Source organism: Engraulis encrasicolus, chromosome 17 (assembly GCF_034702125.1).
Source record: "Engraulis encrasicolus isolate BLACKSEA-1 chromosome 17, IST_EnEncr_1.0, whole genome shotgun sequence".
Classification (NCBI taxonomy): domain Eukaryota; kingdom Metazoa; phylum Chordata; class Actinopteri; order Clupeiformes; family Engraulidae; genus Engraulis; species Engraulis encrasicolus.
In genome coordinates, this window is record NC_085873.1 from 19,241,827 (window position 1) to 19,266,892 (window position 25,066).

Consider the following 25,066-nt stretch of genomic DNA (forward strand, 5'->3'; position numbering starts at 1 on the left):
GACACCTGTACATACTAACATGCATAAAAGACCCATTGAATCAGCAGAATCACACTCCAACCTCACCAGCATGGGAAAGACCAAAGAGCGGTCAAATGATATCAGGGACAAGATTTTAGACCTGAACAAAGATTAAATGGGCTGCAAAGCCACAAGAAAGAGACTGGGTATTAATGACCCAGTTGTTGATGCATTTCTTCCAAAATGTGAGGAATACAAAATGACTATCCATCAGCCTGTCTGGGGCTCTATACAAGATTTGACCTTTTGTAGGGATTTGATAATCATGAGAACAGAAAGAAAGCACCCTAGACCTGTACGGGATGAACTAGGCAATGATATCAAAGCTTCTGGGACCAAAATCACTGAGAAAACTACTGGTAGCACTTAATGCCACAGAGGTTTAAAATCCTGTAGTGCACACATGGTACCTCTACTTCAGAAGGAACCTGTGCAGTCCCACCTGAGGTTCGCCAACGGACATCAGACTGGTTTAAGATATGATAAGGAGGTGCTGTAGTCAGATGAAACCAAAATCAAGCTGTTTGGCATTAACACAATTCAATGTGTTTTGAGAAAGAGTACTGCTGTCTATGATCCCAAGAACACCCTCCTCACCATCATGCATGAAAGTGGTATCATTATGGTTTGAGGGTGTTTGTCTGGCCAAGGCACAGGGCAACTTCACATCGTCAATGAATGGATGGAGGGAGAGATGTAATGTGCAATCCTGAGTGCAAACATCCTTCCCTCCACCACTACACTGAAGGGTGGGCCATTTTTGGATCTCCCAACATGACAATAATACACAACATACAGTCAAAGCAACGAAGGAGTGGCTCAATAAGAAGCATATTAAAGTCATGGAGTAGCCTACAGTCTCCAAATATTAACCCTATAGTAATTCTATGGAAAGAACTGAACCTCCCATTTGCCAAGCTACAGCCACAAACTATTAATGTTTTAGAGATAATATGCAAAGAAAAACGGGCAAAAATCTTTTCTACTATATGCATAAACATTGTCATCAACTAAAAGAAGTATCTGACCTCAGTGCTAGACAACTAGGGCTTTGCCACAAAGCACTTTATCGTCTTTAGCTAGAGGGGTCAAATACTTATTTGCCTAAATTAAATACAAATAAATTAAAATATATTATTTTAAGTTATTTTCCGGAATTTCTTTTTGATATTCTGTCTCTCCATGTTTGAATACACATTATCATAAATTTATAGACTGATCATGTCTTTATTAGTGGGCAAACCGGCAAAATCAGCAAGGGATCAAATACATATTGGACTCACTGTAGGTACCTTCAGGCAATGCAAGTCAATGGAGAACATGCCCACCCCTGTCAATTTTTTGACTAAAACTGTGTGAATATGAAGTAACACATTAATCAAAGACCAGATTTGAAATGTCAGGCTAAATATCTACTTAAATCATATGAGTCGATAAAATACATTTAAAAAGCAAATAATATCTTTTATGAACATGGCTAGCAACACACTTGAACTATTGTCCTTGTATAGTGTGTTGATGGACATTTTCACATGATTAAGCCATTTTTGACAGAGGTGAGCCTCGTTCTCCGTTAATTTCCATTTCTCTGATCTACCTACAGATAATGGCCGATACAGATTGCCGCAAAAAGGGGGGCGGGGTCCTCTCTAGTGTTATTTTCTACCTCTATGTGCCTACCAATGGAGGTGAATGCTACCAGATTGCCAGCATTGGTGGTTGACTGGCGCCCCCTGCAGGACAGTCCACAGCTGTACAGAGATTGTAAAATTCTATTCTTCCTGCATTCCCTCTGGCAGTTCTTCATTGACCCACAGCAGTGTGTTGACAGAGCTGAAACTGAGGTAGTAGCTTATCTGTGCAGATGGGCCCAGCATCAGACTCAACTATATCATAACAACATTGTTATAACATTTCCGAGAGCCTTAAGTAACGGATTACGACTCATCATTGCAATTATCATTACAATTCATTACAATCTTGATGACAGTGGGGTTACAACAGAGGCTCTGTGTTAAGGGGTTGAAGTCCTTTGCACCTTTGTGGTCCATTCTGCTTGAACTGCAGGCCCACGAGTAAACATGACCGACCTGCCAAGTGGAAAAAAATGAGTTACTTGGTCTAGTCCTGCGCCATGTAAGGTCATGTGCACAAAGCAAGGTCCATAAAGACATGGATGTGAGTCTGGTGTAGATTAAGTCTTTTTTGGCCTGCATAGAGTCCTGACCTGAACACCTTTGGGATGAATTAGAGCGGCGAGTGAGAATCAGACTTTCACAAGCACTTTACACTCCAGCCACTAGAGGACACTAGCACACCAAAGACTGGAGCAGCAACGTGCGTGTGTGTGTGTGTCTGTGTGTGTGTGTCTGTGTGTGTGTGTGTTGCATCATCAGTGGTGAGGACAACAGCTAGTGTGTGTGTGTGTGTGTGTGTGTGTGTGTGTGTGTGTGTGTGTGTGTGTGTGTGTGTGTGTGTGTGTGTGTGTGTGTGTGTGTGTGTGTGTGTGTGTGTGTGTGTGTGTGTGTGTGATGGGTAAAGCAGAGGCTGTGGGACATCATGATGAACAACATAATATAATGTTTTATTGGCTAGTGTTACAGCAAGTTATCTTTTGACCAAAAACAAAATATTTTTTAAGAGTTAGATAAATGACATTCTGCTATAGTATCGCCTCACCAGCATTCGAACCCTGACCTTCTAGGGTTCTGGACGCTACAACAAAGAGCCAGGCACGTTGTCATGTCAGTCAGAACACACACACAGCCCCACTCCATCATAATGTACTTAGTACGTCAGACCAGTGCAAGGTATGCATACATATGCATAAAACTAAGATTTTCCATCACGTACATATGGAAACAAAGTTAAACCTCAATAGAGCCTGCCTCCTTCACATTGACAGGAAGACCAGGGAGGCCTTCCATAAGGAGGATGTGTAGAAGGCGAAAGCTCTTTGGCGGGATGAGTTCCTCTGAATAGACAGGGGATAAGCAGGCATCTGGCCCACAGAGGGCAGGCCCAAAAACAGGGCAGTGCAATAATCAAGTCCAGAAGACACAACGGCATGGATTACGGTCATGTATGAAGGATTCAGTATCACATGAGCAAAGCTTGTTAGTTGGCCATATTTGCGTACGTAGTTCTGTGATACTCAAATAAATTCCACGGTAACACTTTATAATACAGACTCCTTGTTAAGCATTAGTTATGCATTTGTTAAGCATTATTCAAACCTTAGATAACCCTTTGTAAAACATTTGTTAACCATTATCTCTATTATTTCTCATTACTTAATCATTAACATACACTGTTAATGGTTTTTGATACTGATACATGTGTGTGAGAGAGTCGGGAAAGGATTGGCAAATGATGAATGGTGTCTGTATCCTTTGCCAATCCTTCCCCGGGTTAAGAAATGTTTCACAAAATATCATCTAGGGTTTGAATAATGCTTAACAAATGCATAACTAATGCTTAACAAGGAGTCTGTATAATTCCACAAACAAAACATTCTACTCAATGCACTTTTAAAGGTAGGCCAATTTCATGAACACGTATTATATGGTACTTCATTTGGCTTAATACTGTAAGTGGGGATAAGACACTTGTACAGATGTGCTGTTACAAAGGCCTGTTGGCTACTGGGCCAACTCATAATTGTCCTGTAACATACATTTCATTACCAGGCACATTACTATACTTTAAAAGTGCATTGAGTAGAATGGTGGCCAGAGTAGGTATTGCAACTATGCTGCTAATAGAAGCTGTGCTGCCTATTGCCAAATTTCATCTTTTCATTAATATTTACTAATAAATAAATAAATACATAATAAAACTAATATTTACTAGTATGACTAAAGTGCAGTAAGACTATCAGCAAAAAAAAGAGTTTCTCAGTCATAATGGATACTTAGAATTTGACGGTGGTGGTAAGTATTCGTGTAAAAGGTAATTTTTTTTTGAATGGGCATCATGAATGTTGGAAGGGGACTACTAAAAGTGTTAATCGCTTTTCAAAAAACAAAAAACATAAATATTGGGCTGGACCTGCAAGATTGTACAACATTTTGATTTTGGTCCCCTGGTGTTTGGCACCCCTGGTGTAAGGTGTACCGGTGTTCTGTCGATGACAGTCGGTGGACAGGCTATAGGCTAACTACACTATGGACGACTGGTGGTAACCTCAGGAGGAGATACAGTTTGAGTCACTGAATTTGACAGTCTCAGGGGATCCTATCGTAATCTGCGGTCGCACAATTCGATGGGCAATCACCCGCGAAAACCGCCGCGAGGGTGTGCGCATGCGTGCGCATGCTCATTAGTGAAAAGAATCATATCTCGAAGGGTCGCTCATATAGACAGGACACCAGTTCCAGAGTAGTGGAGCTGCTACTGCAAAGGCACAGTCAAAGACATTCACTTTGGTAAACTAAAGTAAATCACAACACACAAACATGCAAAGGAGTGGGGTCAGGTCCGGTCTCGTAAGGGAGCGTGATCCAAGGGTGCGTTCCAATATGCGACCTTGCGTCCTCCACTTGTGCTTGTGGCCTCGTACAAGAAAGTAATATGTCGTGATGACATCACTGACAACAGCATTATATTTCAATATCTCGCAAAAGCTCAATTGTAAAGTAATTTCCTCATTTTCAAACAGGATAATAAATGAATAATTGTCCCCCACAAATTGTTTTGGCTAAGCTGACAGCGGGGAAACTTAATTGTTTTCTCCACAGAGGCGGGACATCAGCAAAACGTGAGGCCACAAGCCCAAGTGGAGGACGCAAGGTTGCATATTGAAATGCACCCCAAATCTGTGCAGTGATCCTCTCTTGTTTCTTCTTGTTTTGTGGAGTGGTTGGTGGAGGCTTGCATATGATGTGCGCCACCGCCATCTAGAGGGCTGAGGGAACTCCATTCATTCTCAACCTTATTTTTGCACTGATCCCGGAAAAGTATGTGAAAATGAATCGTCTCTCCCTTATCCTGTCTTTGGTACAGTCACCTTTATATTTGAGGCGGGACAGGGGACCACAGAGGAGGACTTTGTCCGGGCATCTGAGGGAGCATCAAGTGTAAACCTCTGCAGGTGGCCAGTGTCATTTCAACTTCACACAGCTCTTATTTACACAATACTGGCTCAAATTAACTCAGAAAATGTTACACTGACCAAAAAGTAAAATTAACACTGTTTTTGAGTTAGATCAAATGTTATGTGAAACGGAGATACATTTTAAATCCCCCCCCCCCATATGAGAAACGTAGTATGTCTTTCAATTTTTAAAGTGCAGGAGACTTAGGACTGAGATCCTGTCCTACACACTGGGTGTAATGTGCACCATACAATCCTGTGAAGATGTCAGTCCTTCTCTGTAAGCAAAGAAGAGGAAAAACACAACATCACTGATTATTACATCACCTTATATTACACTACATTATATTACCCAGTATATTATAATTATCTGACGCTTTCATCCAAAGCAACTTACACTTATTTTAATTACAGTCGCATATAAGCACCCCTAGGGGGCACTACCAAACCGGAAGGGTTGCAGAGACTGAACATTCTCGCCCTCATATTAGAACGTCTCTGGTTTTGATGACCAAAATGTATTAATCACGTCAGCAGGAGCTGTTATATTTTTCTGGACCATATAATATATTTGTTAATAGCACGAGTTAATTAATACAGTACTAAAATACGTAAATATTTCTGTTCTTACTTCAGACTTTGGAGATGTGTTTTGCACTTGTAAATGTCGGACAAATCTGCAGTGGGTATGTCACGAGGGACGCTCTTCTTATCTGGGCTGTTGCTGTATTCAAGCCTGAAACACAGTATGCCAGCATCCTCTTAATATCTTGGCTTCTAGAAAACAGTATGCCAGCATCCTCTAACATCTTGGCTTCTAGATTACACAGCACAGTGGGAAAACCCTTAACTCAACAGAGCCTATAAGGTGATATATATAACTCAACCTCCTATAAGGTGATGTAGGAGATCTTTTTATGTTGTAGTTTGTTTTGCTCGAAAACACTGTCATTGCCACCAGTAAATTAGAAGGATTGACACATACAGCAACATATTTTAATGAGCTGTGAATGTTCAGTTAATCCAGTCCATTTTCCAACATCTCCTACACTACCTTTAGCTCTCTGCTTATTACTGTGGTAATATACATGGTCTTAAGAATAATTAAATTAATAAATAAATAATGAATTAAAGGAGCACAAGGTAGGATGACGTCATTGTAATGAAAAAATGCTGTTCAAATTAACTCGCTGTGAGAATGTTTTTCATCACGGAATGCCAGCAGTTGATACAAATCTGAATACGGTATGTAAAACGATTTTTCATATGAAAAGTGTTTCCCACAACACTCCTTCGGACCGCTCTGTCAAAAAGTTGCATACGGGGTTTTCTGACAACGGACCGTGGAAGTGGTCGCGAGAGTCATCGTTCACTTACTAAAGATTCACACAACCATTGCCTGACTCGGGACAGTGATTAATTTAACTTTTAATCCTACCTGGAGCCCCTTTAAGTAATATAAATTGTAGTAATAACACACATCTTTAACTAAAAAAAGATCTCGCCTTCAAACAACAACCACAACAAAATGACCATAAGACATGTTTTAATATACAGTTGATAAAAAACCCTCACCTGTGCATTCCCTTTGCTAGAGCAGTCACCTCTAAAGAAGCACTGTTTTCCATGTTGACAACAACGATCCTGAACCTTGAATATAATAGTAGTAATTAATCAGGCATGTATTCCATGTAGATGTGTGTAGGCAATTTTTTCCTCATTTGGTTGAGCAGTGACAGAATGAGGGACAGAAGAGTGTTCATAGTTTCTCCAGCAGCTAGGCATTCTGAAACGTCTTCCAGAAGGGAGAAGATCATACATGGTAAAATCATGGCCACTGAATAAACAAATTGTCAACATACCTCTGCATAGTCTGTATTGGTAGTTGTTGTTTCTTAACTTATTTTTTTCCCTTTTTTATAATGTGTTTTACAACACTTGTGTTTATTTCTTTTTTTAAGGGCCCTGTCAAGGGACAAAATAATCTTGCATAGGCCTACATATTTTGTACTTGTCTGAAATGTTATTAATATACTTTGTATGCTGTCCCTTTGTAAAATAAATAAATAAACTTAAAAATTAAAAAAATCAAAATTAACAACAATAATCACTTCTCAATGTGGCTGTTCCAGACCTATTCAAATTAGTACAAGGGTGCTGTAAGACCAGGTTAAGAAACAACGCTGGAACCGTCAAAAACTGGGAAATGTGAAAGTGAAGTTCTACTGTACTTACTTCCTGTCTGGTGGCCATGACGACGGCTTTGTGCTGCACAGGAGATCAGCTGCCCAGTCGTCAGTCAGGTGTGTCACCTCCATCCTCAACTCCTTCACACTCGGCAGCGAGCAAATATCCTGCACCATACTATGGTGAAACACAACAGTACATTACAGTAGTGAATGTTGCAGTGTTAATTCTAACATCCCGTTCCATACTATGGTGAAACGCAACAGTACTGTTAATACAACAGGTAGACAGTAGCATAGGGGGACAGTCCCGGTTTGAAGTTGTGTGTCCCAGGTCCCGGTTTTGGCCACCCAATACATTGCGCTACATGTCTATCAGGGTAAATATATGGAAAAGATTACATGTTTACCTGCCACAATTAATGGCATCAAGCTCTTGTATAGAAAGTCTGAAGAAGTCAGTTGCGATTTGTCATTCCTACCCCTAAAATGTATTAGAATGCAGGAAATTGCATCTAAAAAATACATTTTTTTTCTGGGGGAGGGCCCAGACTCGCCCGCCAAATAGTCCTTTCTAAATCACGTGCTAAGTGTCCCGGTTTCAGACTGCAAAAATCTGGTCACCCTACAGTAGCACCAACACATGAGTGCTAAATCATACACAGTAAGTGTTGAAGTAAGACAGCAGAATTAACTATGTACATACACAGGGGGGCAATGGCTTCATACACTAGTGTGCACTGTCTGCTATGATGGATTGTGTTATAATGGCACCTGTCTTTTTGGGGTGACTGTTGTGAAAGGGGCAGTCTCATCCATTTCCCAAAAACATTCACACATACACACATAGGAGCCTAAAGAATTCGAGACGATTCGTGTAATGAATTGTTGAGAGGGGACCATTCGAACAAAACGTTGGACCATTAGTAGAAGGCATGGGGCGTTTCGTGCAGTACCTGAGGATTTTTCGTCGAAGACCTAAGGACGTTACGTTCAACCCATGCAAGACCTTTCGTTTAACTGGGCAGATGTTTAGTTTAGTCTGCCTATTTTATTAGCCTATTATTTTTATATTTTATCAAACTTGTGTGCCTACCACCACAATGCAATGAAAACAAAAATCGAACCGTGTAGAAAGTGCGTGCGTGCGTCTCTATTTTTTTTAAATTAATTTTTCATTTTAGTTCAGTTTTTTATCATTAGGCCATTTCATAGCCTATTTTAGAAATATACTATATCGTAGCGGACTGCCTCTGCCTCCTCCGGAGTGAGATAGCAGCGTTACCCCCTGTGCACTACATCTGTCTATATATATATCTGAGTTATTTCTAATGTGTTGGTTACTGATTTGTATTCATTTTTGGAAAGGTAAAGGCAGTCTTATTGTTGCCTAGCTGGCGCCCATGTCATAACTTAAAACAGTCGGTTGCACCGCCGCTACAATACCGACGAAATGTTTTAAAATGTAGGCTTACAACAGTAATTTAAAGGTAAGGGATAATGTATTGTCCCACATGACTATAAGAAAATATTGCCTATACGGGACGAATAAGACCCCCGATGCCGAAGGCAGAGATCTGTTATTCCGCGCCGAAGGAAATATATTTCCGTAGTCATGTGGACAATAGTCTACATTATCCCGCTTATCCCGCCTTTACCAACATTAGAAAGCATAGAATACACAGTTAACCAGTAGTTTATAGTAACAGGTTTATTGCCATTTTATAGCCTGCGCAAAGAAAGATAGAAAAGAAAGATATAAAAAGATATAAAAAGAAAGAAAGGAGTCGCACACTGGAGCTGAATGCAGAATCAAAAGCTGCCATTTACAATTGTCCTAAGACGTCAAACTGGTCCTGGATTAACGCATCACTGTTACGTTATTTGTTCTACTGTATGCATCTAGGCCTATATTCGTTATAAAAACAGATATCTTAGAATGAAGTCTTATGAATGGTCCACCATGCTTAATTCCATAAAGCATGCCAAATGAACTTGAAAGAAATGCGAAATGAAAACAGCGTGTCAATGCAAGCTCTTTTTTTTTTTAAATCATAAATACAGTATGAAATAGTGATGTGAGCTGTTCCAAATTGAGAACAAGCGCACAAGTCTGCAAACAAGGGTTTTGCAAAAGTGCACTACTAAAAATAAGACAAGATATTCGTTGTGATGATCTGAGTTATTTCTAATGTGTTGGTCACTGATTTGTATTCATTTTTGGAAAGGTAACGGCAGTCTTATTGCTGCCTGACTGGCGCCCATCTCATAACTTAAAACTAAAGTCGGTTGCACCGCTACAATATCGACGATTTTTTTTAAATGTAGGCCTACAACAGCTTTAAAGGTAAGGGATAATGTATTGTCCACACGCAGTGGTAGAACGCAGGTATACGGAGTATACCCACTTCTAAATTTTAGGGGATTCAGTATACCAACTTAAAATTGATTGATCCATTATTTAGAATGGCATAAATATATACAGTATACCCACTTCAAAAAATGCGAGAATATACAGTATACCCACTTCAAAAAAGTAGACTACACCTAGACTACAAATATTTTCCTACGGGGCGAATAACACCCCCAATGCCGAAGGCGGAGTGCTGTTATTCCGCTTCGAAGGAAATATATTTTAACGCACATAAAGGACTGAAAATGAAAATTAATCAAATCCCAGGAAAAGACAAACCGTATCCCGGGAATCCTGGGAAATAAGTGATTGAAATTCGCAGTTGGCCTATTGAAATTTGTCCTCAAATTGCACCAAATATGGGTGATAATCCCCTATATGTGGTACATATTCTATGTTGTAGCCTACTTCAGTTGTTGGTACCCAGACTTGCATTTTTGTCGAGTAATGTCCATTTGAACCTCACGTGAAAGTAACGGGGATTGTGCTGCATTTGGTGGATGGAGCTGATATTACGCACATAATTCTACTGAATAAACATCCAACTGCGACCCAAACGGTAACTTGTCGTGGTAGTCTATGTCGAATATGCCTTAATTTGGCTGTTTGCTATTCGCCTCTGGCATCATCCGAGCATGTGTAGTGCGAGACGCCATTATGACCGTTGCGCGTAAATATTTGCAAGACGATAGGGCCGTCAAACACAGTAGGCTATGGATACTTATTTAACGACTTTAATGAAGATGTCATGTAGACTGTTTGACGGCCCCTTCCATAGGACAGCATCCATCCATCTATCCATCCCTTCCTCATCTTTACGCGCAACGGTAATAATAGCCATTACTTTTCTTGTAGACGTTGCGCGTAATATTTTATTCATTATCGACTTATTTCAAGCAGCATTCCACTGTCCACTCTGCGTGGCCCTGTTGAAAGGGTTGCCTTGTCTATGCGGGAAGGGGGATGACTTCCACTGAACACGGCAGGTCATTTGCATGACAAGACTTCATGCCCATTAGCGAACACTTTGTTCTCAACAACTTCCCATTAAGAAATGTGTATTCTGAATGTGTTTGTCGCCGTTTTCAGCAAGGCTGGCGTCGCCATGAGAACCTGATGTTTTCCACAGAAAACATGCATGGTTGCCACCACTTAAAAAGGTGCTTGGAGAGGAGGCAAAACTGGTACAATTTAGGCTGCATTAAAGCATACACGTTAGCTTTCACGTTGTGCGATGGATGGAGACAAGTTTGGAATCGCTCCCTCTCTCTCCCTCTCTCGCTCACACACACGCGCGACGTAATTCTCTGCACTCTTTGCAAGACTCTACTGTCACTTGACTCGTCTTATTGGATACCAGCCAAAATTGTAAGCTAGATAGCCAATAGTTTCGATTGTGCTGCTTGGACTGGAGGTATTTAAACTGCTAAAATTTAGGCTGCATTAAAGCATCCGCACGTTTCAACTTTCACGTTGTGCGATGGGTGGAGACAACTTGGGAATCGCTGTAAGTTAGAGATTTTTTTAAAACATAGGCTGGCAAGATGTAAATGACCTGCACTGCTTGAAAAAGACGATCGACTATGTGCCTCAGGCATCTTAAATACTAAAAACTAATAGGCGGATGGCGGGTGGATTCGGTTTTGGAAATTGGAGAAAAAACATTAGGGCGGGTGGATAGCAGGTGGATTAGAAATTCTAAGAAGCGGTTGCGGATGAAATAATACATCCACCGCGCACCTCTAGGCCTACTCCACACGTAGGTATATTCCAGACCTACAGAAGACGGTAGCTAGAAGCATTCATCTAAAAAGTTACCGGAAAGTCAGAAAACTCGCTGCATGACAACCAAATGTGCTCAGTAGACGCACGCTGCCCTGATTCAAAGCGACAAGGCTGTGCTTGGTCCCGCCTCTCTGCCCGCAGCTGGGGCTACTCAAATACTGTTCCAGAAATGTAAGGAGTAGAAAGTAACATAGGCCTACAGATATTTGTCAAAAAATGTAACGGAGTAAAGTAACGGCGTAAAAGTGAAAAAAAGCTTCTCAAATATTGTTCCAGAAATGTAAGGAGTAGAAAGTAACCTAGATAATTGTCAAAAAATGTAACGGCATAAACGAAAAAACCGACAACATACCAGTTAAAATGAGTAGGCCTAAGTACATTTTATTTATGAAGCACATCTGAAAACAGCAAAAAAAAACAGTTGATTTACATACTAGATTACTAGATACTAGATACATTACTAGAGAGAGAGAGAGAGAGAGAGAGAGAGAGAGAGAGAGAGAACGCGCTCCTATGCAGTGTTAATATAGCGATTTCACTTCTCTCTCTCGCTCTTAGTGTTTTTGTTTTTGTTTTACTGTAGCCATGGACTTAACACGGGTGCAGGGGTTCTATAATTATGTTATTTTTTCTGCCTCATGCGCAAACTATTTATTGTCATTCAGTTTGTGCCTATTATTAGGCCTATATGAATCGCGGGTAAATCAGTTTTACCACATATTTAGACTTCGAACAAAAGAAATAGGCCTAGGACACACAGGAATAATAGGATATAAAATAGGCAGCCTGACTGGATCGATGGACGATTTCCAACAATAAAAGACAGGCTATGAAACAAAATAGGCAGCTACCAGCTTATTCAATTAATAAAACTATAGCCCAAGAACATTGCCTCGCCGGGCAGAGAGAGAGAGAGAGAGAGAGAGAGAGAGAGAGAGAGAGAGAGAGAGCGGTCCTATGCAGTGTTAATGTAACGATTTAACTTCTCTCTCTCTCTCTTTACTGTAGCCATGGGCTTAACACAGGTGCATGGGTTCTGTAATGTTTTCAACACTCTTATATGCATAGTGCTCTGGCTCATGCGCGAACTTTGTTGTCATTCAGAATCAGAAACATCAAAGTGTCGGCAGACAGCATTCTCTTGTTGCTGGTGCTTCGCATCTAAAAAGTTACCGCCCAAGAACATTGCCTCGCTGGGGCAGAGAGAGCGAGAGAGAGTGATAGAGAGAGAGAGAGAGAGAGAGAGAGAGAGAGAGAGAGAGAGAGAGAGAGAGAGAGAGAGAGAGAGAGCGCTCCTATGCAGTGTTAATGTAACGATTTAACTTCTCTCTCTCTCTCTCTTTACTGTAGCCATGGACTTAACACAGGTGCATGGGTTCTGTAATGTTTTCAACACTGTTATATAAGCCTAGTGTTCTGGTTCATGCCGAACTTTGTTGTCAAAAAATGTAAGGGCGTAAACGTAGGCTAAATTGTCAAAAAATGTAACGACGTAATCGTAAAAACAACAACATACCAGTAAAAACAAGTAAGTACATTTTATTTATAGATTTACATGTTTAAATCAACAAAAAACAAAACTTAACAGCTGATTTAGGCCTATTTAAATAGGCTAGACAAAACCGTTAAAATGAACATATTTAAATAGACAAAACCGTTAAAATGAGCATTAAAAAAGCTGATTCTAAGAAAACCTGCATTAAAAAAGCTGATTTACATTTCTAATATAGGCAGACTGAAGGGACCTTTAGTTGAAACCTAAGGATCTTTAGTTCAATTTTAAGGACCTTTCGTAGGCTTTTGCGGTAGACGGACCGTCCTCGACTAAAGATCCCCTGCCTTATACTAATGGTCCAACGTTTTGTTCGAATGGTCCCCTCTCAAGAATCCATTCGACGAAAAGACCTGTACCCGAGCCTAAAGTGTACATATACACTGAGTCTGTGTGAGCGCAGCGGTCCGGAGTACAGTGTACTCCAAGCACAATTTCGTTGCCATGACAATAAAGCTCTTGAATATTGAATCTACCTTTGGTGACAGACCACCCATTTCCACATACAGTATACCTGACCTGTGCAGTCATGAGCAAGCGGTTAGGGCTTGTAGCCCAAAGGTTGCCGGTTCGACTCCCGACCTGCCACGCTGGTGGATGGAGTATTTAACCAGTGCTTTCCCCCATCCACCATGAGGTACCCTGAGCATGGTACCGTCCCGCCATAGTGCTCCCTTACACAGGCATGGAACCCCCTTGCACTTCCCGGGCATAAGGCATAAATGCAATTATGTTCGGTGCAGTGTACACTTGTGTGCTGTGGAGTGCTGTGTCACAATGACAATGTTTCCCAGTTGGGCTTTCACCTTCACATGGTGGTTGCTCATTACCTTGGTTGATAGTGCTGGGATAGGCAACGATGGCAGTCAGTATTGAAGAGATGAGATGACGACCATTGTAGCGTGAGAGAGACGCTCAACACCTCTGGATCTGCTCCCTGCTCAGCCCCGCTAGGCTCCTTTACACTTACACTGACACACGCACACACACACACACACACACACACACACACACACACACACACACACACACACACACACACACACACACACGTTGTGAACTGTGTGATAGCACTATAGTCTTCTTATGTCTATGTTGCATCTTGTTACAGTTTCTTTGTGTCCTTGTACTTCACTCTAGGACTGACTATTGATCAGATTTTGTACTTTATATGAAACAGTTTGTATCAAATTGTTACATGTGATGCTGTCTTACGTTAGTTGGTTATCGGAGGCCTTTGTGTGGAAGAGGGACCAAGCTCCATCAGAACAAGGCGTGTTTGAATCCCTTTTAAAGCTTCAGCAAAGAGACAATAGAAAAGAGCAATCAGGAGACTCCTGTGCAATCAGGATAGTCCATACTTAAAAAATAAGGAGCCCCGCTAACTCTAAAATGCTCAAAAGAACACATTTAATTTATATTTTTCAATTTAAACTGGTAGCTGTCACCTGAGCTATGACACAGGCTTATGGTGGTTGGGGGGGGGCACACATTTGTCTGAGGGTTTTAAATAGGCATGGAACTCTTCTTCTTATATTTTTTTTAATTTATTTTAATGCTAAAAAAAGTACGTTTTCAACAAATACTGCTCCCCTTGCGCCACCCCTCACCTCACAGAACCTGTGATGTCACTTCCTTCAAACACTTTCAACAGAGAGGGTGCAATCCTGCGAATGAGGTCAGATTCCTGAAGAAGGAGGCCGTTTAGAAAATGCAGTTCCACCACTTTCTTTGCGCTCTCCTTAGGTGGGCTGTGCAATGTTATAAAATTTGAATGTAAATGACTGACAGCATAGGACATGAATAAACAAGTTATAAATACATGTAGTAAAGTAAGCAGGAGTAAACGAGCAAGACAATTCTGTACAACCCATGCACTTTAAATATTCCATTGCACTTTAAGACCAGCAGAAAGAAATCAGGCCACACATTAAATATGTATAGATATGAAGACTAATACAAAGTAAAGAAAGACAGGGACAGATTGTATGGCTTAAGACTTATGCACAGCTTTTTCACAACATAAAGACATTACAGCCAGTGCAAGTGATATGTATAGTAGATTGGGTTTTACCTGGAAAGGACTCTTTGCTTCAAAGATGCAATCAGCTCTTCAATGTCACCACACCCCAAGCCCTCCCCTGTCAGCCTTCAAAACAAATACTTCCATCATTAAACAACCAGGATCATCAGGATATTCATTCTTTTTGCACCATGTGCATGTTGAGACATCCCAGAATATTGTTACTTTATCTTCTCATTTTCTTTTCACTTCTAATACTACATCACATAAATATTATCGTTGCTTCTTGGTCACTTTGATCTTTTTGCCTATCTCAACTCCCAGGGCTACAGTGTTTTGACTTTGTTGTTCTTTTTTTGTACTGTAGCACTATTGGCTCTAACAATATATTTTAACCCTATCCAGACCGGGGGGGGGGCTAAAAGTGCCCGCACCAACTTTGATGTCGTATAACTCCTGAATGACTAAAGCTATGACTACGAAACTTTGTGACTTTTCCTAAAATGAAGTTGGCTACAATGTGATACCAAAAGATTAGGTTTATCATTTTTGTTGTTGCCATGGCAACGGTTTTCTGACAGGTACGCCTGACCAAAAATCACTGATCTTAGTCTCATCATCATCACTTTTCATATTTTTTTACATTTTCATTAGCATCAGACACCCTTGTGAACATTTGAAGTGGTCTGATGCACATAATAACCAAAATTGATGTGCATTACCCAAGTTAGATGGAAAATACATTAAGGTGACATTTTGGGCAATAAAATCAGGAAATGATGTCATAATGATGTCATAATATTCAATAATGACATCAAACTGATGTCATTCATATATCTTTGGCTGAAGATCATCCCCTCCAAGTTTGGTGGTCATACACCATTCGGTTCCTAAGTTATGAGGGGGGGTCAAAAGAGCCCCCCCCCCCCCCCCCCCCCCCCCCCCCCCGCCCCCCCCACCGGTCCCAGGAATGCCAAAAAAGCCCGGTCTGGATAGGGTTAATGTTTTCTTTTCCTCCACTCATGATAAAAGCACTCACCACAACTCATCACAGTCCAGAGTATTCCATACATCCCTCAGTAGTGTCATCTTCCCAGCGGTGAGGTTGCAGTCTGCCAATTCCAGTTTCTTGATGAAGGGGCACAGCTTCAAGCAGTACGTTAGCGCATTCACATCATCGTATGTCAATGGGATGCGGATGAAGGACATTGGACCCATGCGTTTCATGACCTCTTTCACACAGTCCTCGTCACGAAGCTCATACAGACACTGCATAAGAAATAGGCCAGTCTGCATTGTCCATGGTCTGCTGTCAGCTCTCTCCTTGATCCAATGATGCAGAGGATCCCCCATCTCTGGCTGGGTTGGACCACCATGGCCAAGGATAACCGGGATATAGCTTCTTATGTTCTTATTTGATAAGCCAAACAGGAACTTCAGCACATTCTGACGGTGACAACTGGGACTATTCCCAGGTGAAAAGTCTCTATTTAGTAAAGTTAGAAGATCTTCAGTAACATGCGGATCGATATAGCTAAGAGATGCAAAAAACTCAGGGAAGCTCTGATGTATGAAGGCCTTCCCTTGCTGGTTGTGGTGACTACGCCTAAAAGGGTCCCCTTCCTCCAGACATGGAATTTCTGTCAAGTCCAACAGGACATTCTCTTCTATCGTTATTTTCTTAGCTTGTCTGAAGAGGTCTTGCTTCTTATCAAGTGAAAGATGTTTCAGAAAGCTGCCAAAGAATGCCAAGTAGACAGATGTAGTAGTTCCAACTGTGTCAATCAAGTCATCCTGTTTCTTCATAGCTTCACAGGTGATCCAGCACAACATGGGATTAAAGCAGGAACTAAATAGCGCCGAGTTATTTACCAAAGACGTACACAGAGCGGTATTTCCTCCAAAACAACTTTTGCAGTACTTGGTCACTGCCTCTTCGGTGAAGCCCAGTATCTGTGCTGTCAGAACGTCCTGGTGGAATCTGCACAGTTCCTTCTCTACATGTGAGGCAGAGTGTGTGGTGGTGATCAGGAGAAAGACCTGTGGCAGGATGTGCCGACTTAACAGCCCACTCAGGACGGCTGCTGCTGGGGCTGGGGAGAACGGATCGGACGGGGATGATTTCACATCCTCTTGGGACAATGGAATCTTATCGATGCTATCAATCACAATCAGAATCTTTTGTGGGGACTCCTTCATAAGTTCCATGGTTAGAGACTCGTCGTCGGGACGGCGGCTCAGGAGGTCCAGCAAACCTCTGGGCTCTGAGCCGATCGACAGCTCATCGCACCTCAAGGACACAGCAAGGTCAAAGTGCTGTAGATACTGTGCTTTCGTTGCCCACTCACGCAGGATCTTCTCTGCAGTGAAGGACTTTCCATGTCCAGGATCCCCCTGAAGAATGACCAAGCTGTGGTCCTTGTCAGGTTCAAAAATGTCCTCCATGCTGATTGGTTCATAGCCCTCCTTGGTGCGAATGAGCTCCTCCTTGTCGGGAAGCTCTCGTTTGCCACGAGCGATCAACAGCTGGATGTAATGGGCAGCTGGAGATGCACATATTTTTTTCCTATACTGGTCCAATGCTGAGGAAACAATGCGACATGATAATTGTTAAGGAAATGCATTACCTCATTGTCATTTTTGTCCCATACCTAATCACACAGCATTTCGCTATCAACTAGGCTAATTCAACCTCCCATCGGGTTGTAAATCCAGGAGTTTTAGCGTAAATAGCCTATAACTTGTGACAGCGCTTAATACAAAAAGACAACAACAGTAACAACATAGCATTTCAAGGTTAGCCCTTACCTGCACACTTCTTCCTTTTCACCCAGTGCAGTCTCCACATTACAAATGCAAACATAATGATAGCAAACGCACAGGAAACCGCAGCGAAGAAATGCTGCCGAATTTTTTTAAATAATGCTCCTGTAAAAGAAAGGACATGGTGTCGGCATTGGAATCCTATCCTAGGGAGGTGAACTGAGACCACAACGACTCTCCGATTCACACTCCTTGACAAGTTTCAAAGATTTTAAGCCACATCGCTGGCCATCAGTTGCCATTGTCCCCAAAGGAGATACAATCAAATGAGCAGCTTAGGGAATATCAAATCCAGAAAAGGGGTGGGCTAACCACCCCATACAAACATGCTCAACACCCTGTGTTAATTTAGTGGTAATGGTCGTTTTTCATCCCTGATATCTGGAAAATAAAATGACATGTAGGCCAACTGTACGCTAAATAAAATGGCATGTAGACCTACTATGAAGCATATTATATGCTAAATAAAATAACATAGTAGATCTATGAAATCCTTACTCATATACACCAAATAGTTAAAATATTACACAGATATTGTTTCAAATGCCAGGTTCTGTATTTTCCTGATACATCAGCTGACCATCAATTCTGCAGCCATTCTGCAGTCTCTGTCGTCCTACCAAATCCTGCCCCAAAGATTCATACAGAAACAAAAACTTTGGTCAAAAATTTGGTGGGCTACGTCTGAAGCCTGTTGTGGCAATCCTACAATGAACGATGAATATTTTGGCCGCTGGGCAGATTCGTCTAGTTTCCTAGGCTATGGTGGTGACAGTGTTCTGGTGCATTTTCAGATATTAAACTCGGGACAACACCCAACGTATTGCACATGTACAGGGGAGGTGTACTCAGTTGCAAATGGGAACATTAGTATATTTTATTTCTTTAACATTAAGGGGAGCATTACCAAGCTTATGATAAGGTCAAGTGGACATTTGTTCAAAAACGTTTGAGGACAACTGCTGTAGCTCTACATAGTGGGTGTCTGATACTCACCAGGTACCATAAACTCCCTCTCCTTCTTGTGGCCTAGGTATGACACTATGCAGGTGTATCGATCGTCAGCTGTCTGTAGCACAGTAGCCACAGCCTTGATGTAGAAGGTGTGCTGGCCTTGCACATAGTGTTTGGAGATGTGTATGTGCTGCAGGACCTCTCCCACGCTGTTCAGCCACAAGATCTCCGGCCGGGTGCGGTGACTCCACCCTGCCGACGTGCAGGTCAGGTTGACACTGGCGTTAACATGGCTCTGTGCTGACATCTCAGGATTAGTTCCAAGATCTGGTTTGTGCAAACACACACACACACACACACACACACACACATTCCGGTATGTGCAAACACACACACACACACACACACACACACACACACACACACACACACACACACACACATTCCAGTATGTGCAAACACACACACACACACACGTCCCGGTATGTGCAAACACATTGCAATTAATCATGTTCGGCATTTAGGTTTGTTTGCTTGTTTGCTTTTATTTTTGCCCTTAGAGACCAGCCCAAAATTTAGATGGGGCAGTCCATTGGTGCATCTTTAACAGGCTGGCACTGGCGTTAATACGACTGTCTGCCGAGATCACTGCATCACTTCCAAGAACTGTGTGCAACACATACAGAACAGTACACGTCCCGGTATATGCAAACACACACAGACATACACACTGTATCATGAATCATTGTAACACTTACAGGGGTTGAACAATGAAACTGAAACACCTGTAATTTCATGGCTGTATTGGACCAGCCTGGTGGTGGCCAATCTTTATTGATTGCACATTGCACCAGTAAGACCAGAGTGTGTAAGTTCAATGATCAGGGTATGAGTGCAGTTTTGCTCAAAATACTGCAATGAATATCAGAGGTGACATATCAGAGTTCAAAAGAGGAAAAAAATGTTGATGCCCATCTAGCTGGTGCATCTGTGACCAAGACAGCAAGTGTCTGTGATGTATCAAGAGCCACATCACAGACCTCCGGGAGCTCCACAGGGTCAATATACACTTCTAAAACCAGGTATTTCAGTTTCATTGGCTAACACATAACATTTTCAATGCATACACGTGTAGATGTTTGGGTTGGGGGGCACTGCTTGTCTTGGGCATAAGTAAGAAACAATATAGTGTATAACCACTGGACTACATCATCTTATAGGGTTTTCACACCTGGTCCCCTTCATCCATTTCAACTAACTCAACCTGTGGCTCAGTATTTTCTGCATATAAGTGTACCCAGACCCCTCTGAAGTGAACTGTACTGAGAAATGTACTGACGTGGTCTCAGTACGGTTCACTTATGAGTCCTGACAAGTTACTCTTGTGACTAGGTGTAATCACTTGCGGAGAGCTAGAGGACCGGGTGTGATCAAAAAGAGGACTTACACGACATAAAAGTCTAACAGAACCTAGTTCTTTTTGTAATACACTCATAATGTGAACAAAAACAGAACTGAGTCCTTTTGCTGTTGGTTCACTTTTTGATCCACTTAAAGAGGACTGAGTTTGGTTCACTTAAAGCGGACTAGGTGTGAAAATACCCTTAGACTCTAACGCCAGACTCACCATCGACATAAAGGTGCACTGTGGTGCCTTCGTAGCCGCCATTCATAGGGACGTAGCAGTGGTAATCGTTGGAGTCCGCACGTTTGACGTTAGTGATCTTCAGGGACACGTTACCTCTGTGCAGCTCCTCTCTGAACAGACTGGTCCTGTGCTTGTATTGCGCCATCTGCTGGGCAGTTATGTCCTGGTGCCGTCTGTAGAGGTGGACCTGTTCAATGTGTCATGGAGACATTATGTAAGTGCAGCAGCATGAGATGAAGTATGCAGTACATACCATGCCACTTTGAACCATTCATGTGATATGTCGAGGCAGTTTTCGTTTTTTTTTTTAACTTTCTTTTTTTTGGGACAAGCACATCCAAATAAAAGTGCAAAGTAACGCATTGTTTTGTGAAATCAGACAGACCTTTTCCACGTCCGCCACCCACATCACCTCCAAGTCCACTGCACTGATGTTGTCCCTGAGGGAGCAGGACAGAATCACGTCGTCCCCCACCACAGCCCGCACCACACCTGGGGGATCTGGAGGCTCTGGGTCATCTGGAGCAGACACAAGTCAGGGGATCACTCAGCAGACACAAGCACATGTACCCATTTAACCCTTGTAAGGGTTTCAGGTCTTTTGGACCCGTGTTCAGTTTTTTTTGCTTGACAAAAACAGTATGAATTATTATTCTTTTGAATTGAGACAAAAAAATAGACACCCCCCCATACATCAATATTTTCTTCCTTTTTATACAATACTGATCAGGTATTTAATAGACAAGGAAGAGGGTGAAATGTGTGGTAAGGAGTGGTAGATTTTGTTGGTTCCACTCGACTTCACTACCATTGGTTTCCATACCTGTGTTTGTATTCCTGATGCAGCACAATAGAGGTACAAGCACACCCAGATATACCTGGAAGGTTAACATCTAAACAAACACAAAAACAGTATAATGGTACAGATCAGAATAGAATATATTTTATTACTACACAAAATGTACTATACTACTCGAGCACATCAAGATTGAACCCATCTCACTTCAGAGCATGTAAGTGGGATATTCACCACACAGTATATGAGTGATTCTACGATTTGGCTGCGCTTTTAAGTCCATGGATTTTATTTGGCAATTCCACTAACTATTAACTGCATCCAATGATGTTTTGGACATTAGCACACATTTATCTTCCATATAATACAGAAAGTGTAGACATGGCATTATTTCCCTCAGCAAGAATGAATATTTAATCCTGGTTTTGGGCATTTTCATGCCGTCCTGTTTTCCAAATGTCAGATTCAGTCTTTATATTAGCATGTAGAGAAACTTGTTTTGCCCAAGATGATTGCAAATGTTGATTCACAGTAATCATCACAATATGACAAAACTGTCAGAAAGACCACTGTCCTTTCCATTATACATGAAATTTGCCATTTTGTGTGTGTCCACGAAAACTGTGTTAACCGTGTCACAGTCTGAAACCCCCTCCATAAATCAGTAATGGTTTGGTCTTAGGCCATACGAAAAACATCACGTGATGTCATAACCTCTTTGGCAGGATATGGGAAGACTTTTTGGTAAGTTTTGAGCTCCATCATTCCAAGTGCAAAGAAATCCCGCACACTGTCCATTCCACCAACAAACTTTAATACAACATTTCGGTCATCCGACCTTCTTCAACTTTACCTGAAGAAGGTCGGATGACCGAAACGTTGTATTAAAGTTTGTTGGTGGAATGGACAGTGTGCAGGATTTCTTTGCACTTGACTGACAACCCCGCTGGGATAACATCCTACGCACCTGCCCAACTACAGAGGTGTGCAAAAGCGTCTTTATTGAACTGAGCTCCATCCTTCCAAAATGTTATCCATTCTTTTTCATGTTCTCATAGCGGGAAAAAATTGCCTGTCAACTGTGTTATCAACATATTCATAAGAATCTGAGAAATCACATGTAGAAATACACAGATAAAGCATACAAATACATGAATTGATTAAGGTGTTGTGGTGGAACTTCTGAGGTCCTCAGTTAGCACAACACCATAAAAATGGCTGAAATGTCAAACCGTGTTACTGTCAATGGTGTTACAATTAGCTATGACAGTTGAGGAGGAGTATGTTTTTGCCAATTTATCTCCATATTGACAGACAAACAAACAAAATTATTTACGTTCTAGGGAGATGGGTTTGTCTGCTCTGTTTTTTCTCCTAAAAAAGTGCCGACTTGTTCCCCTGCACTGTTAACTCATTGGCTGCCTTGGCCGTCGAATGACGTCATTTCAAATAGTGACGCCCCCTACCTTCGACGTCGTTCGCCGACAATTGCGTTTTTTTACAGCCAGGCCTCGAGGACGGTCTGACCTATCTTCTGTATGAATTTCAAGCCTCAAGGCATTTTCTAACTGTTCCTGTAGGTGGCAGAAGTGTCCTTAGGAACAGTCAAGGCAGGGCTTTAGCTCAGAGCAAGATGAAATGTCAAGACAAAAACACCCCTTTTTTACTATTATAATATAATCTCAAAAGTAGCATAGCAAAATCATTTTTGAAAGTAAAGCACCTGTGACAGTAGTCTACTTTCTTGCCCTCTGATTTTAACACAGGTAGGCTACTGATTTTAGTGTCAGAGCCTGGCCAAAAAAAAACCTTCCTCTCATGACCAAAATACAATCCCCTGTTGCTATCTAGCTAGAAGGCATTGTAGCTAACTTGCCCAAAATACACCATGAGATGATCTGTGTGACAACCTTTCATTTTGGATAATGTGATCAGCCTACACAACATCAGGATGTTGCTTACAAAATATCATCTAACAGGAGAATGCACGGGACTAGTGGTGATGTGTCCCAACTGAGGTAACTTGGGTATAAAGTTTGCTACGCTAGCTAGCTAGCTAGCACGAAATCGCTAACAACTTACAACTAAGCCTAAATAAAGGAGCCTTGGTAAGTCAACTATTTTTTACTCAATCCACAGTTATTTTTATGGATCTGTATAGTATGATCAGCTTACTGTATCATCAAAAAAAGACAGGGGGGTTGCAGATTCTTGGAACAGAGTAGCCTTTGTGTCTGGTCAGATGCATTCAGCTCACATTAGAAAGCATTGCACTTAGCCTCAGACCAGCTAGCTTTCACCACTCCAATCGGCTTGTGAAATGTTGGATGTGTGATCAGTACTTTATCAAAAGAAAATTCATTGAACAATATATGACAAGATCACTATAGCAGAACCATGATGACAGTAATCATCAATCTGCAAATTGTCCGCTCTGCCAAAGAAGCTGCAGTAAGCTACGCTAAGCGGTGCTGCCTGCCTACCTGCCTCCCTCCCCACAAGACACAACACGGTACTATTTCTGGAGGAAATAAACCAGCTGTGATTCGTTCTCCAACGAGGGGAGAGAGAGAGGGAGAGGGAGAGGGAGAGGTAGGGAGTTACCGGAGTTAGGGGCAACTGCTGTCATGATCCATGCTGCGCGCCAGCAACTAAACCGAAACACCCTTGTTTTCGAGTCCCCCCGTTATATTTCAGTATATTAGGTTGAAAAGGTCATACAAATGATCTTTTTGTTCAGGCTACAGATGACAGAAGACTGTGTAATAGCAGCTGATAGGTTTGGAGTTGTTAGGACGATGCCATTACGGGCAAAAACGTTTGCAGTTATAGTTCTACTTCAAATGGCATTTTCTCAGCTTTTTGGCTAGAAAGCAGCATTTTGGCGAATTCCACTTAATTTCAACAGATGATTATGAAAGAACGGAAAGGGGTAGAGAGACACCGTTTTTTTCTGATGACAGATGAGCGTCTAATCTGTGTTTTGATAGGTATGGTGTTGACATAGACACAGAACTCAATTTTCTGTGAGCCTCCAAAAAACACCCAAAATGCTGAAAAATGGCTGGCACTCCGAGGTACTCTTTTATGAAAATGGCTGGCAGCCAATGAGTTAACTGTAACACAGTTGAGTAACACGGTTGACTGTTTTGAAAGTGTTTTTGTGCTATTGATCCCTTATGTGTTGGAAAAATCCTATGAACAGACACTAGAGATTATCTCTGGAGAAGGAAGTCTTGTGTAAGGAGGGTGACTAAATTCAAATCAGACGTTACAGGGATTTATAATGAAAAATGTGTCAGTCTGTATCACAGTGAATCACAAAATCCTACTTATGAAGCTCAACAATCACATCAGTTGCACAGATTAATGACAACATTATTGCTAAGGGACATAAGCACTTTCAAACGTATGTTGTTTCAACTCTGTAGTATTTTTATATATGTTTGAAACATATAGTTTGAGACATAGTATTTGTCCACTGTTGACAAAATAATCAAGCAAATGTTTGCTTTCATTAGAGTATTTATCAAATGATTTAAGATTAAGCTTGGCAATTTGTTCAAAAAACAAACAAACAAACAAAAAACATCAATTTGCATCAATTTGTGCATTAACCCTGGGATAGGTCACACTGAAAGAATACAGAAAGACAAGAAAGAAAGACAGAAAGAAAAGTGGTCCCCAATTACATTATGAATTGTAACATGCTCCTTTATTATGAAAAGGACAGGTAGCCTACATCACGAGCGCAAATCTGCTCAACTGAT

At 41.5% G+C, this 25,066-nt stretch overlaps 2 protein-coding genes across 2 annotated transcripts; both read right to left on the bottom strand.

The window, feature by feature from the left end:
• Positions 1-5,743: 5,743 nt before the first annotated feature.
• On the bottom strand, positions 5,744-17,975 carry LOC134467649 (NACHT, LRR and PYD domains-containing protein 1 homolog). The gene is made up of 9 exons (XM_063221488.1): positions 17,884-17,975; positions 16,115-17,657; positions 15,127-15,201; positions 14,663-14,803; positions 14,268-14,348; positions 13,883-14,023; positions 7,352-7,480; positions 6,692-6,766; positions 5,744-5,852 (listed from the first exon to the last, which is right to left on the bottom strand). The coding sequence occupies exons 1-9, from the start codon at positions 17,936-17,938 to the stop codon at positions 5,744-5,746; spliced, it is 2,349 nt and encodes a 782-aa protein (XP_063077558.1). The 5' UTR covers positions 17,939-17,975.
• A 671-nt stretch (positions 17,976-18,646) lies between these two features.
• Positions 18,647-21,037, bottom strand: LOC134467304 (butyrophilin subfamily 1 member A1-like). The gene is made up of 3 exons (XM_063221202.1): positions 20,886-21,037; positions 20,480-20,687; positions 18,647-19,179 (listed from the first exon to the last, which is right to left on the bottom strand). Exons 1-3 carry the CDS (start codon positions 20,907-20,909, stop codon positions 18,869-18,871), a joined length of 543 nt encoding a protein of 180 aa, XP_063077272.1. The 5' UTR covers positions 20,910-21,037; the 3' UTR covers positions 18,647-18,868.
• Positions 21,038-25,066: the final 4,029 nt, after the last annotated feature.

Excerpts from the sequence above, each read along its gene's own strand:
- LOC134467649 (XM_063221488.1), bottom strand. The coding sequence starts at position 17,938 with ATGTTTGCATTTGTAATGTGGAGACTGCACTGGGTGAAAAGGAAGAAG. Across the intron at positions 15,202-16,114 it reads CTGGACTGTGATGAGTTGTG|GCTGACAGGGGAGGGCTTGG; the intron begins GTGAGTGCTTTT and ends TTTGTTTTGAAG. Across the intron at positions 5,853-6,691 it reads CTAGCAAAGGGAATGCACAG|GCTTGAATACAGCAACAGCC; the intron begins GTGAGGGTTTTT and ends ACTGTGTTTCAG.
- LOC134467304 (XM_063221202.1), bottom strand. The coding sequence starts at position 20,909 with ATGTGGGTGGCGGACGTGGAAAAG. Across the intron at positions 20,688-20,885 it reads GGGTGGCGGACGTGGAAAAG|GTCCACCTCTACAGACGGCA; the intron begins GTCTGTCTGATT and ends CACATTGAACAG. Across the intron at positions 19,180-20,479 it reads AGTGCACCTTTATGTCGATG|ATCTTGGAACTAATCCTGAG; the intron begins GTGAGTCTGGCG and ends TGCACAAACCAG.